The sequence below is a fragment of the Pseudopodoces humilis genome, chromosome 13 (genome assembly GCF_049639895.1).
Source record: "Pseudopodoces humilis isolate 2021_Gansu_Grassland_sample_001 chromosome 13, ASM4963989v1, whole genome shotgun sequence".
Taxonomy (NCBI): domain Eukaryota; kingdom Metazoa; phylum Chordata; class Aves; order Passeriformes; family Paridae; genus Pseudopodoces; species Pseudopodoces humilis.
Genome location: NC_142212.1, coordinates 8,842,527 through 8,858,764, shown reverse-complemented (window position 1 = coordinate 8,858,764; position 16,238 = coordinate 8,842,527). Strand labels below are relative to the sequence as shown.

Here is a 16,238-nt window from a genome sequence, read left to right as displayed (position 1 = left end):
TTTGGCAACATTTTAGTATCCCTGCTCTTGGCAGAGGTGTTTATTATTGTACTGGTTTATCCTCAGCAAACCTGACAACTGGAAGTTACCCAAGTCATCTCATACAGTTTTTCTCATTATCAGTTACTGCAGTCTCTTTTCTGGAGTATGATTTCAAGTTTTTCTAGGCACTCATACTAGGCTGTAGCTGATGTTTGGTATCTCAGTCAAAACATCAAGGTACATTGATGTGAGAGGGTGATGCAGCTGGTAGTCTGTTTTGGTTTTAAGCTCACAAATCTCGAATCAGAGCACAGCAGGTGGAAGCCTGGAATTCTGGCAAGTAGAAGTCTTGTCCTTTGCCCACCAAGGTCTTTATAAAGTATTCCCAGAACCTGTCAGATGTGGCCCTGTAACTGTAGATTGGACTGTTTGTTTGAAGTCTGTAACTTTTTGTTTTCTGTCAGATTTTCTCCTACTTCAGTAGAATATAGGAGAGAGTATGGAATGGTCAATGGAAGGCACATACATCAAAGGGGGATGGTGTGGGAAAGAAAAGAGGAAAAAAGTATATTAAAGGACAGAGAGAGAAAAGAGTAACAACAAGTAACTGCAACAAATCTAACTTGAAAGGTGTATCTAAACAGAACTGAAAGACTAAGTATAGTAAAGTGTGAGTAACCAACCACGGTCATGATGATAATAAAACTAAGCCCTCTGTTACAGTGAAAATTAAATTCTCTTACATATTTTCCCCAGCTGTAAGTACATTTCAGATTTTTTTTAATTAGTAAAACCATAATCTTTATGTTAGATAAAATAAGTGTACAAAACTATCAAGTGCAATTTAATTTTATCATTTTCATTAAGAAGAATTTTGTATAAATGAAGTACAAATAATTTCCATAAACTATTTCTGTGCTTTAGATTGGAGCCTTTTATTTAAACCTCGGTGGTGCCCCTGAGGGTCCAGCAGGAACAGGTAAAACGGAGACCACCAAAGATTTGGCTAAAGCTCTTGCTGTCCAGTGTGTTGTCTTTAACTGCTCTGATGGCCTTGATTACCTGGCAATGGGAAAGGTAAATAAAAAATAAATATAAGTTGTATTTTATTTTTAGCATGGAAATTTTAGGGTCCCTATTTTGCAGACTCAAATAAATGTGGCACCTGTGGTCTGCTACCCTTGGATGCCATATGCTATTCTCTACATGTTTCATTTTCTGTGCTTTACGAAAGCCTATTAAGTTGCTAATTAAAACATGAAAGAAACAAGAGTTCATGGGATTGGGTTCTTCTGAAGTAGCTTGCTTTAGAATCAAAAACTTTATTCTTTAGTAGATCACTGATCTATGAACTAAACAGGTTTAAGCATTATTATTGTAATTGTATTTTTTAAATCTAATTCATCTTCTGACATTATAGTCTTAGTTTCCTTTGAATCCTCTAAGGCTCTGTTAGCAATGTTATTGGTTTCTTTCTTCATTTTCAGTTTTTCAAGGGTTTGGCTTCATCTGGTGCCTGGGCATGTTTTGATGAATTCAATCGCATTGAACTGGAAGTGCTGTCTGTAGTGGCACAGCAGATCCTTTGCATCCAAAGAGCCATACAGATAAAGCTAGAAACATTTAATTTTGAAGGAACTGAGCTAAAGCTTAATCCCAATTGCTTTATAGCAATTACTATGAATCCAGGTTATGCAGGACGTTCTGAACTTCCAGATAATCTGAAGGTAAAATAATGCATCTGTGACCTTTGCAATGATTGTTTTGACCAGATGAGTTGTTTTCATGAGGAGGCTTGGCTAACTGAAAGCAGAGATAGTGCAGCATGAGGAGCACACCAACTGCAGATTGCTTAAAGAAAGGAAGTGCATTCTCTCACCTGCTGTGGGCCCACGCTTTCCTTCCTTGCTGCTGGATGTATCTGTGCAAGGGGCAAATTGCATTCTTGAGACAGTGCTGAGGGAATAGAGCTGTGGGTGACAGTGCCTCTTCTGCACTGCATTGTACATTAAGATGGGTATTTGTGGTAGCTCACTTAGGTTAACTTCCTAGGGAGTCATAAAGTGCAAATATTGATAATTTTGTTTTATGGTGGGATGTATACTGTAACAGTTCTGAATTGCTTTCCATTCCTAAATTAATTAGTTACATGAAGATACTTTTTTGCGTATGTATTTCAGGTTCTTTTCCGAACAGTAGCCATGATGGTTCCAAACTACGCTCTGATAGCAGAAATTTCCCTCTATTCGTATGGATTTTTGAATGCTAAGTCACTGTCAGTGAAGATAGTCATGACCTACAGGCTTTGTTCAGAACAGCTTTCCTCTCAGTATCACTATGACTATGGCATGCGGGCAGTCAAAGCTGTGCTGGTGGCTGCAGGGAATCTAAAGTTAAAATTTCCCACAGAAGATGAAGATATATTGGTGAGTTCCTGAGGGAATATTTGTTCAAGGAGTTTCATAAATACCTGGAGTTCTGAGTTCTGAAGGCAGGTCCAGCACATATTCTCACATCACTGTTCTGTAGTTTGTGAAATGAAGATAATAAAATACATGCTGCATTTTCTGGGGCTATGATGATGATTGCATGGTTGGGCTTAACTTCTTATCAAAGGCCCCATTTAATGAATTCATCTTTGTTACATACTAGGTTATTTTAATTGCTGAACACCATATGCTCTGCCTCTTAATAAGAACAGTAAAATGCATATTATGCATATTTGTTTCTTCTAGCTTCTTAGATCAATTAAAGATGTGAATGAGCCCAAATTTTTGTCACATGATATACCTCTGTTCATGGGTATAACCAGTGATTTATTTCCTGGAACCAAGCTTCCTGAGGCAGACTACAATGTAAGTACTCTTCTAATTTTTCTTGGTCATAATCCTTGTTGGTTGTTTTGTGGTGATTTGCTTTTTCATCAGGTGCAATAAATACAGGGAGGTATATCAAGATGAGCAAAACTGCTGAATGTTTGCAATGAAACTTTGTAGCAAAGGATATTCTTTTATCTGCTGAATATAATCCACATCTGAGTTCCCTTACATGCAGAAGGGTTGTGCATTACAGACTGGAAATCAACCTGTACATTAACCAAGTTTTAGGTTTTCTGATTTCTTTCCTAATTTTTGGACATAATTAAGTGAGATGAAGGTTTGTGCTCGTATTTTATTCTTAGCATCACTTAAAGCAATCTCTGTAGGAGAATGATTGGAAAGGATGAGTATGTTGGAAAAACAAAACAAACTTTTAAGCTTTCAGTAAATACTATGACCTTGAAAAGAGTGTATGGTTCTGAAGAACACTTCTGGTTTCCTGATATGCCTTCTCATCTAGATAAAAATTGTAGTTAAATCCTGTTCTAGCACATGAAGTACAGAAGTGGGAATTTTTTCCTCCAGGAAGTTTGCTATATTCTAGGTAATGCTATTTCAGTTATTAATTAATTTGAAACCCTTTCTGATGAGCATAAACTCTTCTATTACTGTGCAGGACACTAATTTAAATTGGGGCAAGAATAAGATTATGATTTGTTTTGATTTTAGGATTTTCTGGAATGTGGCAATGAATGTTGTGCTCGACATAATGTCCAACCTGTACAAACTTTTATGCAGAAAATGATACAGACATATGAAATGATGATTGTTAGACATGGGTAAGGTTCTCATCACATGCTATCCATTGTAATTCTGACTTATACTGTAGCATTTATATGAAGTTATAGAAGGTTTTGAGGATAGCATAATATTCCTCTGCTCTAGTCAACAGCTTTGGAACAGCTGAATACTGATACTGCTTTTGCATGTCCCAAAATTCTTGTGGATTATGTCTGAGGAATTGTACTCTTCCTGATATCAGAAGCACTTGCACATGTATAATGATTTGAGGTGCTGATATCAGTATGGTGAAAAGTTAGGACTGTAAAAGCTTATTTGTATTAAAATATTAGTTGTCAGATCTGTGCCATTTTATTCCTAGCTTGCATTACAGAATAGCAGCTGTGTGGAGGAAATACATACAATATGACATTAGCCATATGATGGTTAATATTCAGATCATTAGTTAATCTTCTCTGTAAGATTGTGCAATCAGATTTGCATATGCAAATAAAGTGGGTTTGTGGAAAAGATTTTTTTTTTATAGTCAAAGAAAATTTGCTTGCCTTGCTTTTTGAAAATTAGGTGAAAATTAGCTTTAAGCATATGTTTGATACCATTGACCATCATGTGATGTGTAAAAGTCTAAATTTCAAGATAAATTTATTAATAGCAGATTTTTTTTTTCATATCCAACAGCTTCATGCTGGTGGGGGAGTCATTTTCTGGGAAGACCAAAGTTCTACATGTATTGGCAGATACACTGTCTCTTATGAAAGAGCGTGGTTATGGTGAAGAAGAAAAAGTCATTTATAGAACTGTGAATCCAAAATCAATCACTATGGGCCAACTTTTTGGGCAGTTTGATCTGGTATCTCATGAGGTAATGTACGTGTAAAAAATAATGTTTCCTGTGTATTATGTGTCTGTTATTATGGATAGTAAACTCTTGAATTCATAATTTTATGATTTTAAACACAGATGGGAGCACAATTGTAAATTTTACTTTAACTAATATTTTTGTGGCCTGTTTTTAATTAGGATTTAAAAAAACACAGTACCATATGTTTATGCAGTTAAATAGGTTTGAATATGAAAAAAAAAGTAATACCATTTTGAAGGTCATTGTCCTCTTATAGTTGCATCCATGCTTTGAAATCATATAAAATGTAATTGTATTCATTTTTCTATCTGCTCTTAACTAGTATAATCAAAGTAATGCAAAAGCTCTCTAGAAAAATCTATGAACTCATGGGTTCCCAAGCGTGAAACTTAGGTTTGGGGAAGGAATGATATGAAATAGTAAATGTGAAATAGTGAAACTTAGGGTGACTCTGTAGAGAAACAGATGCAAGACAGGGAAGAAGCGTTTCTAAGTTTTAGTAAATTGAATTGCTGGTCTTTTTTGTTACAGTATTTTTTCAAGTGAAAATGTTGGGTTTTTTTAAAATTTGCTGTTATAAGTCCCTCAGTGATACTCCAAAGTTACGTGCTGCTCTCTGCAGCACAAGAGGAGAACAGAGAGGGACAATGGAAAACAAAGAAAAGGGTTTCTGTGGCTGGCAGCTCAGTTTGAACTCTGTGTTCTTTGTCTCACTCCCCATTGCCATGTCCCAACCTGTCAGTGGACAGACGGGGTTGTCGCTACAACCTTCAGGGAATTCGCTTTGTCCGAGACCCCCGAGCGCAAATGGGTCATCTTCGATGGCCCCATCGATACTCTGTGGATAGAGAGCATGAACACCGTTCTGGATGACAACAAAAAGGTACCAGTCAGTGAAAAAAATGCCTGAATAAAATGATGTGACATTTTGAAAATATTCTTCTGTGCATCAAACCACAAATACAAACTGCAGTGCCTGACTTTTGAAAAGAGCAAGTCCAAAATGATGTTGGTGGCAAGACATGAACTTTTTTTTTTAGTGTTTTTTGTCTGGGGTTTTTATTGCTTTTGTTTGTTTGTATTGAAGTCATAATCACAATATCAACTCATTGCTGAAAGACATGAATTATGTAGTATTTCCTTAGTGCCATAAAGTAATTTTCTAACATAAATAATTGAAATTTAAATATCAGAGGTTATAAGTAATTATATTTCTTGTATATATTTCTATATTTTTAAGACTGTACAAACTTAATTTAGATTTTTAGACACTTGTATTTCAAGATAATTCCAAGACACAAAAGGTTACATTTTCAAAATAATGGCTTCTGAAGTCGAAATTGTAACACCACTTTAGTAAACTAACCCTAGGAATTTCAAAGCAAATATAAAAATTAGAGACAACATTTGAACTTCTAATTTCTGGATGATAATGTGTCAGAATACTCAAACTGGAGTCTTTTGTATGAAAGGGTAGTGTGTCTCCAGCTGGAATGCTTCAGTATTAGCAAAAATAGCTGCTGCTATCTTTTATCCTTTCTTCCTGCTATCTTTTCTTTATCCTGTCATATACAAGATTGATTGTAATGAACGTACTGGTAGGTTACTATGGAGTACTATGGTTTAAGAGAAGAATTGAGTTAAAACTTAGTAAGAATCTATTGCTACAAGTGGTTAAACATTTTATGTGGTTGACCTTTCCTTTGTTTTTACTTGGTTTTGTGAATTTTCATATAGAACTCCCTTGTGATAGGAAGTGTAATTTAATACTATTTTTTTTTTCTAAACTTGCATGTTACTTTTTATCTTTCAAGCTTTGTTTGATGAGTGGGGAAGTCATCCAGATGTCCCCTCAGATGACTCTTATTTTTGAAACGATGGATCTTTCCCAGGCATCAGTAAGTTTTCTATTTAATGAAAATATAAAAGAAAATGCAGTATATTAAATGCACAATAAAATTAGTTTACCATTTTTCCTCAGCCTGCCACGGTCAGTCGTTGTGGCATGATTTATTTGGAACCTTCTCAGCTGGGCTGGAGGCCACTTGTTACCTCTTGGCTGAGTAAACTGCCTGAACCACTGAACTCAGAGGAACATCAAGATCTTCTGCAGGCACTTTTTGATTGGTTGGTACCACCAGCATTAAGAGTCCGTCAGAAACAGTGCAAGGTATTTTTCTTCATTTTTTCCTGCTGTAGTTAGTGGCCATTTCCGTTCTGTTACCTTTGGTAGGAGGTGACTGTTCTCTCATGACATGCACAGTTAGAATGAATATGGGGCTCTTGGGACCAGTTTGAAGAGTTAAAATGAAAGTATCAGCTAAGGCTTGAAACTTGATCATAGTTTTCATCTTCTTATTTTCAAAATAAAGTAAGTATTTAAAATACTAATTAAAATGTTTTCCCAAGAGAATTTTGTAATTTTTTTTTTCTTTAAAGATGTCATGTTCCTTAAGGAAGTACTTTTTTAAGTTTTAGGGGAAATGAGTATTTCCTTGCAAGCTCAGTGTAACAGCGCTTAGAATTTTGCTCACATTTTGCTGTAGTTACTTCTGTGGGGTTTTTTTTGGTTTAGGATATTTAATTGTAGTGTTCACATGGTAGCCATGAACATGGTTAACAAGCTAAAGGTCTTGGCATTTAAATGATTGAGGAGGGCAAATGATCTTTTGAGTAACAGTCAGTGTAAACCTTGCCTTCTAGTATGTGTTCAGGATTAGCCAGTGATCTAACTGTATTAGCGTTTTATCTCCAAAAATAAATTAAGTGAACACCTAACATATGACATCCAACCTTTTGAATCTCTTAGGAACTGGTACCTACAAGTGATATCAATGTTGTAGTAGCTCTCACACGGATTTTTGAAATGTTGATTTGTCCAGCTGTGCAAGAAGATCCTACAAACAAAAGCATCCGTGCCTGGATTATGGTTGGTTTTTTAACATGGAGCAAAATGTATATTTGTTTCTCTATATGCTGGTTTTCAAAGCAGTTTTACTAATCCAAATAACTTTAATTTGTGAATAAGAGACACGTGAAACAATTTTACTACCTCCTTGCACTCTCCCCCCATACTCAGATGAGATGGAAGTTTTACAAGTGACAAATATGATTAAAAAATTTACTCTTTTTCCAATTAAATGGGATAGTGGTTTTATTAAATGTACTTTTTAATTAACCAAGAAGTTAGTTAAAGCAAAGGGTCTTCTTTCTCTTAAAGGAAATAAATATTCATATAACACTGATTGCTTTGTTTGTTTGAGCCAAATTTCTATGTGAGTGGGTTTTCTGACATATATATTATATATGTCATATATGTCATACATATATATGTTCTGACATATATATTATATTAGTTGGATCCTCTGTCTGACCTTATATGATTATTCTTATGAAAAACTGAAGAAAATAGAATGTGAAAGTAGTTATTTAAAATTAAATTAGAAAATTCCTAGGTCCTGGTTTGTCATTAGAACTCTACTCAGGCTTTGTCATGTGACATACTGCTGTAGTCAGTGGCCTTTATTTTTTGTTCTCTCTCTTTCTGTCCTTGAGTAAGATTGTATGTGTGCTCTGTCTACAGTCAGATTTCTAAATCTCTTTAGGCAAGGGGTATTCAAGGGCAATTGCTACCATCTCTCTGCTTAACAATATTTTTTAGAATTATGTTTGTTAATCAGACTGTACAAGGTTTATGTAATGTGTCAATTTATGAGACAGTTACTAGTTTTTTTGCCTTTGCAGGGTTGTTTTGCTTTTGCCACAATCTGGTCCATTGGTGGAACTTGTGATGGTGACAGCAGGACAATTTTTGATAATTTCTTGAGGGAAACTTTGTCTGGGAAATCTGAAATAAATCCGGTACCAGAGAACTTGAGAACATGGGAGTGTCCCTTAGAAGAGAAAGGCTTGGTCTATGACTACGTGTATAAGGTAGGATTGGCTTCTGCATCCACTAAATAGATTCTTACAGTCCTAATAGAAGGAAAATGCAGCCGGGTGGGTATTTTAACTTTACAAAGCATGTTGGATGTTGTAGAGTATTGGTTGGATTAAATCCCACAAATATATTTTTCATTTATTTTTCAAATACCAGTGTACTGACCAATTTTTAAGTAAAATACTAAGATGTACACTTCAGTTATATTTGTAATACTGCCATTGTATATTTCTTCTGTAACCCAAGCTTAGTTGGCAGATTCAAATCTGCTTTTGTATAGAAGGGAATGTGGACTATTCAGAAGGAAAGTAGAATATTAAGCCCATAGGTAGTTTGTGTTAGAATTTTTGTTTATAGCACCTGTTAGACTCCTTTCTTCTCTTGTTTTTTGTTGTGGTTTTCTCTGTGTGTGTGTTTTCTGTTTGTTTTCACTGAACAAAGTTTTTAAGAAAATAAAGGAGTATAAGTTTAGGTATGTACTTTAATTCTTTATTAGTGAGATAAAGCAAACTAAATGTGTGAACTTTTGAAATCTCACGTATTCATTATTTTATTAAAATCCATTACTTTTTCAAAAGTTAAGTAGTACAGAAAACCCTTCATGCGTATAACACCGATCTTTTTTACATCTGTGTTTCTTCCTAGCTCAAAGGGAATGTAGGTTGGGCTCACTGGAATGAATTCATTGAACAAATCAGTTGCGGTGATACAAATATGAAGATTCAAGATATCATAGTCCCAACTATGGATACCGTTCGCTATACCTATTTGCTGGACCTGTTCATTAATCATGGAAAGTAAGTTGCTTCACTACAAATTTCTGAAGTGAAATTTGATCATAGGTAGAAATAGCTCTTTTTTATTTTATTTTGAGTTCATTGTTTTTATCAAACCCTCTGTTTATTTGGCCTTTTAAAACAGACATTTACTACATACAAAAAAATTTACCCAAAAGTCTGGTTTTAGTTTTCTTGTGAAACCTTACTACAGTCTAACTTCAGTATTTACAGTCTGATGATGCTCTTAGGACAGCCCAAAAATTGTTGCACTTTTTTTCTACTTTGGCAATTAAATACGTATTTTAGGATTTTTTCTTTGATTAATCCTATCAAAAACAGCTGTACTAGCCATGATCAGATTATATAAGAGAATGAAATAAAAATTACCTCAGATTCCAAGGCTGAAAGCTCTATGAAGTTTGGATTAATGAAGACATATCAGGAGAAATTTAACTCCCGTGTGTGTTCGTATACTCCAACACCAGTAGATTGAGGAAATGAAAAATGTTTATTTCTCCTCACATTTTCTTGATAGTGGAAGCAAACTAAAATTGTGAGAGTGTTTAATAAATGCCTTAGAACACTTTAGTTTCTTCTTTAGGCAAGTAATGTTTTCAGAGGTAGAAGAAGGGCAAGTTAGGGCAGTTCTAGCTGCTTTTAGTTTACAATGTTAGATTTCTGCAGTCTATGTGCTTTATTTCTGTCTTTGTGAAGACCACTGCTTCTAGTGGGACCAACAGGAACTGGGAAATCTGTGTATGTCAAAGACAAGTTAATGAACAACTTGGAAAAGGAGCGCTACTTGCCCTTCTTCATTAATTTTTCAGCTCGAACCAGTGCCAATCAGACTCAGGTTAGTAGAACAGATTATTTTGGTCTCAAGGACACTGTAGACATGAAATATGTAATCTGTGTTCTGAATGATCCTTTTTGCATTGCAGAACATTATTATGGCCAGGCTGGACAAGAGGCGCAAAGGAGTTTTTGGCCCTCCAATGGGGAAAAAGTGCATTATTTTTGTAGATGATATGAATATGCCTGCTTTGGAGAAGTATGGGGCACAGCCTCCTATAGAACTTTTAAGACAGTTCTTTGACCATGGATTTTGGTAATAATTTTAAATGCTACTGAAATTTTCTGTTGCTGTATTTGCTGTTACACTTACTTATTTGCTTGAATTTTATTTTTGAAACTTTTTTGAAGTGGTTTGTAAATGTTAAAGCAGATTTAATTTATATAAAAATAAATTCTTTAAAGTTGAAGCACTTGTATATTACTCTCTAAGGACTTCTCAGTTTAGAAAATTCACGATCAAATTAATTTTGAGTGTTTTAGAATGTTCTACTGCTGAACTTCAGCAGTTAGTATACGTTAAATAAAATGATTCATTTACACCTTGATTATTTTAATTTTTTTCCAGTGCAATTTCTTGTCCTTTTTCTGTCTCTCCCTCCTTAGAGTGAGTTGGCAGTTTTCTGTACATATCTATATATATGCAGTTATATAAAACTTCTGTTTTTATTTCTTATGTTGGTTTCCCCTATTATCCATATTTCTATTAGTCGCTAAATTTTTTTTTAGCAAGATCTCAAAATTATTTTTTTTTTTTAATTCACAGTGAAATCAGATCTGGTAATAGTTATGAAATAAGTTGAAAGTCTTCCCTGCTTTTGAGGTTTTTGGCTTTGCTTATATCGGAAGATTGGAACAGGTGTTTTCCTGAGTCTGGATCATTCTATGATTCCAGGCACTTTTCAAATACAGTTACTCTTGTGATTCCAGGCGCTGCTCAAATACGTGTTGCTCTTCAATAGAGTTAATATATCTTGACACATTACAGTTTTAATACTCAAAATTTCACATCAGGTTTTACGGAATGCAATTTAAATAAATAATCTTTCTTTTGGCCAGAAAATGATATGTTAAGATTAACTGGTACACAATTAAAGGACTAGTTTTGGTTTGTTTTTTTTTTAGGCAGGAGAAGTTGTTTTTTTTAAAAAAGATAAAGTATGTCGAAATATATACTATATTTCGTAATGCCTACTATGTTTTTATATATTTTTAAATACTTTTTTATTATGCATTCAGAGAATGGTCTGTCATATAGATGCATCTAAGGTGTAAAAAATGTGTTATATCTGTTTTTAAGTGTCACATGGCATTTTATTTTGAAGGTATGATTTTAAGGACACCTCTAAAATCACCCTTGTTGACATCCAGTTACTGGCTGCTATGGGGCCTCCAGGGGGTGGGAGGAATCCTGTCACCCCTCGGTTCCTGCGACACTTCAACATCTGCACCATCAACTCCTTCAGTGATGAAACAATGATCCGTATCTTCTCTACTGTAGTGGCTCTTTACCTAAGGAGTAATGACTTTCCTTCTGACTTCTCCACAGTTGGAAATCAAATTGTCACTGCCACCTTAGAGGTAAGAGGCAAATACTGGAAATTTCCTTCAGTTTGTTCGTTGAAGTTCCTTTGGCTCTACAATAATGTAGTGTGAAAGGTGGCTTTTTTTGAGAAATAGGGTTTTGGTTTTTTTTGATAAATAACATTTTAGAAGGCATTTAGGAATTATGATAATAGTACAGTCTGTGTTACTTTTTTGATTTTGTTCTCTGCTGTTATCTGAAGGTGTATAAGAAAGCCATTCAGAATCTTTTACCCACACCAGCCAAATCTCATTATACCTTCAACCTGCGTGACTTTTCACGGGTTATCCATGGCTGTTTGCTCATTAAGAAAAGCGCAGTTGAAAACAAACATGTGATGATTCGGCTGTTTGTACACGAGGTGTTTCGTGTCTTCTATGACCGCCTGGTGGAAGATGATGACAGAGCCTGGTTGTTCAATTTAGTGAAAGATATTGTGAAAGAACATTTCAAAGAAACATTTGATAAAGTTTTTGCACACCTGAAGGAAGGAAAATCACCTGTGAGTATCGTGTTTTACCTGTTGCAAAATAATTGCTTTTATGGAAAATTTAGGACACGAAAGTTAATCATAGGTGAAATTTTGATTCAAATGCATGTGTAAGTTTGCATTGAATTTGGCAAAATATCTTCATGAGGAAAAAATGCAGAAATGAAAATTGGGAGGGTTTAACTGTTGTACATAAGCATTCTTTTCAAAAGATACTACATATAAAAAGTGAGTAAACTTACTACTTTTCCTTAAAAGAAATTTGTACCTCTGCATCCTGTTATTGTTATTAAATTTTAGTATCCAAAATGCTTGATTATATATACAGTTGTGTTATATTTTATGCCTTGTCTTCCTTTTTTTGTAGTTTGTTTTTATGTCCTTTGTTATTTCTTTCATGAATAGAAGAAATATCTTTGTGGTCATATTTTCCATTTCATAATATGGTGTATTGACTATATGAAATGAACTTAGTGTAATCTGAAGGCTGTGATTATGAGACTGTTAGTGCCTATTTGAACCAATTGTTTTCCAAGAACAAATTAAGAATAAGTGTATGGTTCAATGCAGGAAACATAATTTTGAGGGCAGTGTTGTCTGTGAGTCAAAATATTTTGGAGTGCTTATTCTTGTGTCTGGGGTATTTGTCTAAATTCTCCTTTGTTTTCTAAAATTCCAATGAGGAATACGTTCATTAAATATTAAACTTGACTTCATAATTTGTTGAATATTTGCCATAGGTAACAGAAGAAAACATGAGAAGTTTGTGTTTTGGTGACTACATGGTTCCAGAACTTGAGGGAGATGAAAGACTTTATGTTGAGGTTCCAAGCATTGAGGAGTTCAGTGATGTTGTGGAGCAGTGTCTGGATGAATATAATCAAACCCAGAAAACACGAATGAACCTTGTTGTTTTCAGGTATTTTTGATCTGTTTTATTAAGAGTTTTAAGCAGTAGTTGATAATTCAGTATATTCAGTTTTGTGGACTGTGGTTTTTGGTTTGTCTCCTCCCCTTTATGCATCCTTACAAGTGATTGTGGTATTATACATTTTTGAATGGAAGTAAACTGATTTTTTTGCTCTTATGCTTCTCCTATTTCTATGTGAAAGTAAATAATGAGAAGCTTTTCTCCTAAGGGGCTTTGAATGTTTTCCTTAGTTGTTACAGAAACATTGTGCACTGAATCAGGTAGATGCTTTTCTTGTCTTAGGCCTCTGTCACCAGTGAAGATGGATGTCACTGGCCCTTCATTCTCCATGTACAGGCGTCCCAAGAGGGATGATCACAATCAGAGCTGTCTGTCTGCTCTGTTGTTATGCAGCACAGCCATGCACCCAGCTGGTGCTGCAGTTCATCTTGTGAAATTTTAGATTCTGCAGGTCCTTATTGCTGCCTTAACTTGTGATCATGCAGAGCTACAACTGAGAGAGATTAGGAAGTCAAACTCCTTCCTCCACCCTGTTGCTAGAGGTTACCATCTCTTCATATTTGCCAGGGTAATTTGACACATAGATACTTTGTGAAGGTGATTAGGGTTACTTTAAACAGTTCTAATAGCAGCTTATTTTAGTCTAGGTCATTTTGCTAAACTGGATTTCTGAGTGCCTGTATATACAGCTAGGCTGTCAGTTTGAAGAGCTGGCAGATCAGAGGCCACTTCCTGGGTGTAATATTCCAGTGACCTCACTGAGCTGCAGCCAGGAGAGCCTGTTTGACTGTAGACTTGGAGTTCAATCTCATGGATAACATTTGAATTTGTTTCCTGTATTTTTCTAACCAGTGAAAATAAACAAGAATTTATCTTTCTTGAAATGTTTGAAAGTTTTTTTGTGACTACTTTTAATAGCTGCTCAGCTTGCTTTAATTACCCCATGCCCTGTGCTTAAGCAGGAGATCTCCTATAGGACTTGCTTCATATTCTGAGAAAAATCATGCCTGAGTTTTGACAAGGACTCTCAATAATGTGCAGATACTGTTTCCTGAGGATGTTCCAATGTCAAATCCACATATAAGTTATAGAACACTGTCAGAGGTAGAGGAAAGGGAGATGTTTGTTGATATAATACATGTTCCCCCAGTGGTTACTTTAAAAAGATACTTAAATTGCTATTCTTCAACAAAGTTAAAGTTGGTAATACTGCTGTTATTTTGAGTTAGAGAATTAATGTTTCTCTTTTCCTTTAACACATTTATCCTTACAGTGCTCCTGTTTTTACCTCTGCATGTTCTTTCTAGCAATTTGTAGTAATTTAGCTAAATACTAGTATTTATATCATAGAAGAATTGTAAGTTTTACTTTATTTTGTGTCTCATGCCCACTCTTTCTTTCTCTTCCTCTCTACCCCACCCCAGCCTGCATTCAGTAATTTGTTTTGGAGATGCTACTCCTTGATATGTTTCAGTTTTATAGGTGCATAGATGTACATGTATTTCTGCTCTTCCAGTAATCAGCACACTCCCAATGCAGGTACATGCTGGAACATTTGTCTCGATTAAGCCGCATTCTGAAGCAGCCAGGGGGGAATGCTCTGCTGGTTGGAATGGGAGGAAGTGGGCGGCAGTCTCTGACTCGCCTGGCAGCGTTCATGGCAAGAATGTGTGTTTTTCAACCAGAGATTTCTAAGACCTATGGTACAAATGAGTGGAGAGAAGATGTGAAAGTGAGTATTAATAACCGATCTACATTTCGACTTAATTTTGAGGAAAGGTGTTTTGGAATGTACAATTTTAACTGTCTTGCATTTTCAGAGACTTCTGAGGAGTGCAGGTGTTAAAGGCTTGAAAACTGTATTTCTAATAACAGACACACAAATTAAAGAAGAAAGCTTTTTAGAAGATATTGACAGTGTTCTCAACACAGGGGAGGTTCCCAATCTTTTTGCAGCAGATGAAAAACAAGAAATTCTAGAGGTATCTTTAAGAACTCTCTTTAATTTCACCTCCCTTTCAATCTACTTGGTCAGTTCAGTGTGAAATTTGGCTTTTGGACATTTACACTTAATTCTGTGACTTCTTTTTGAAACCTTAGATAAATCAGCTTAGTAAACTTACGGAGTAGTTTATGCCAACTACAAGCTTTAATTCTGACCTAGCACTCTGTTCACAAAGACATTAAGTTCTGCATGTAGACAACTTGTGTTCACAAATACCCCGTGGCCATAAATATTTTTTGTAGTGTATTGTATAGGACAAGATTGTGCATCATAATGTTTTCATTGATCAGTGAAGTGCAAAGATGTGACATTTTTATTAGAGCACATGGCCTGCCTTTCTCAATAGACTCCTACTCCCTGGGGCACTAGGGCATTGTTAGATAGAATTTCATAGTCCTGACACTTCTATTCAGAGACAAGGTGGGCAAAGGTGCTCCATGAATTTGGCTCAGAAGTAAAGATGCAATGTACTCAGGCAAATTAAAAAAAAAAATAACTAAAATTAGACTTGGATTTTCACAATAGCAGCCACAATTTGGTAGGGAGGGGCATCAGTCTTTGTATACATCAAGTTGAAAACTTACTGTTAGCAAGCAATGTTTGAACTGTGTGCTATGCTGTCTTCCTATCTCTGTGATGTGTTTACTAAATTAACTAGGCATGCTTCTAGTTGACTTCCAAAGTGGTTCTTAGTACACACACAAATGTTCTTTATTACAATATCTGTATCACTTGATAGATGTTACTACTGTTTCTTCTTGCATTTAAGTTATGGAGCATGTTGATACTTGGATTCATGTATCATTCAAAGAAGTTAAATTATAATTCTTGTAATGGTTTTCTATTACTATTTTATTCTTACCAGGTATATAGTGACAATATTAAAATAATATGGCTCTTTTCCAGTTTTACAGTTTGTGTAAACAAATTCAGTGGTATTTGCTGGAACTTGGTAGCTATCCACAATGTGACAGCTGGAGCAAAGTTGGTTTTTACTCATTTAAATCTGCTTCCTCAAAAGAATTCTTCTTTAACTCTATTGTTATGATCTATTCTCAGTTGCTCAGACCAGCAGATGATTATTTCTGGAATGAGTTAGCAGGGTTACAGAAAAATAGTGCAATCCTGTTCTCTGACAGCATTTACTACTTGTTCTGGTTTTCTACTTTATTTTACCTGTTTCACTTCCACT

At 35.2% G+C, this 16,238-nt stretch overlaps 1 protein-coding gene across 1 annotated transcript in view; it reads left to right on the top strand.

The window, feature by feature from the left end:
* Positions 1-16,238, top strand: part of DNAH12 (dynein axonemal heavy chain 12) — a 58,203-nt gene that overhangs the window by 20,020 nt on the left and 21,945 nt on the right. Inside the window, exons 26-44 of the mRNA XM_088061760.1 lie at positions 907-1,059; positions 1,470-1,709; positions 2,163-2,408; positions 2,718-2,837; positions 3,531-3,640; positions 4,281-4,464; positions 5,207-5,347; positions 6,279-6,362; positions 6,446-6,634; positions 7,274-7,393; positions 8,209-8,397; positions 9,050-9,201; positions 9,898-10,036; positions 10,125-10,291; positions 11,361-11,616; positions 11,823-12,122; positions 12,851-13,029; positions 14,581-14,773; positions 14,862-15,023. Coding sequence (XP_087917886.1) covers positions 907-1,059; positions 1,470-1,709; positions 2,163-2,408; positions 2,718-2,837; positions 3,531-3,640; positions 4,281-4,464; positions 5,207-5,347; positions 6,279-6,362; positions 6,446-6,634; positions 7,274-7,393; positions 8,209-8,397; positions 9,050-9,201; positions 9,898-10,036; positions 10,125-10,291; positions 11,361-11,616; positions 11,823-12,122; positions 12,851-13,029; positions 14,581-14,773; positions 14,862-15,023 — 3,324 coding nt within the window. The remainder of the gene's footprint in view (positions 1-906; positions 1,060-1,469; positions 1,710-2,162; positions 2,409-2,717; positions 2,838-3,530; positions 3,641-4,280; positions 4,465-5,206; positions 5,348-6,278; positions 6,363-6,445; positions 6,635-7,273; positions 7,394-8,208; positions 8,398-9,049; positions 9,202-9,897; positions 10,037-10,124; positions 10,292-11,360; positions 11,617-11,822; positions 12,123-12,850; positions 13,030-14,580; positions 14,774-14,861; positions 15,024-16,238) is intronic.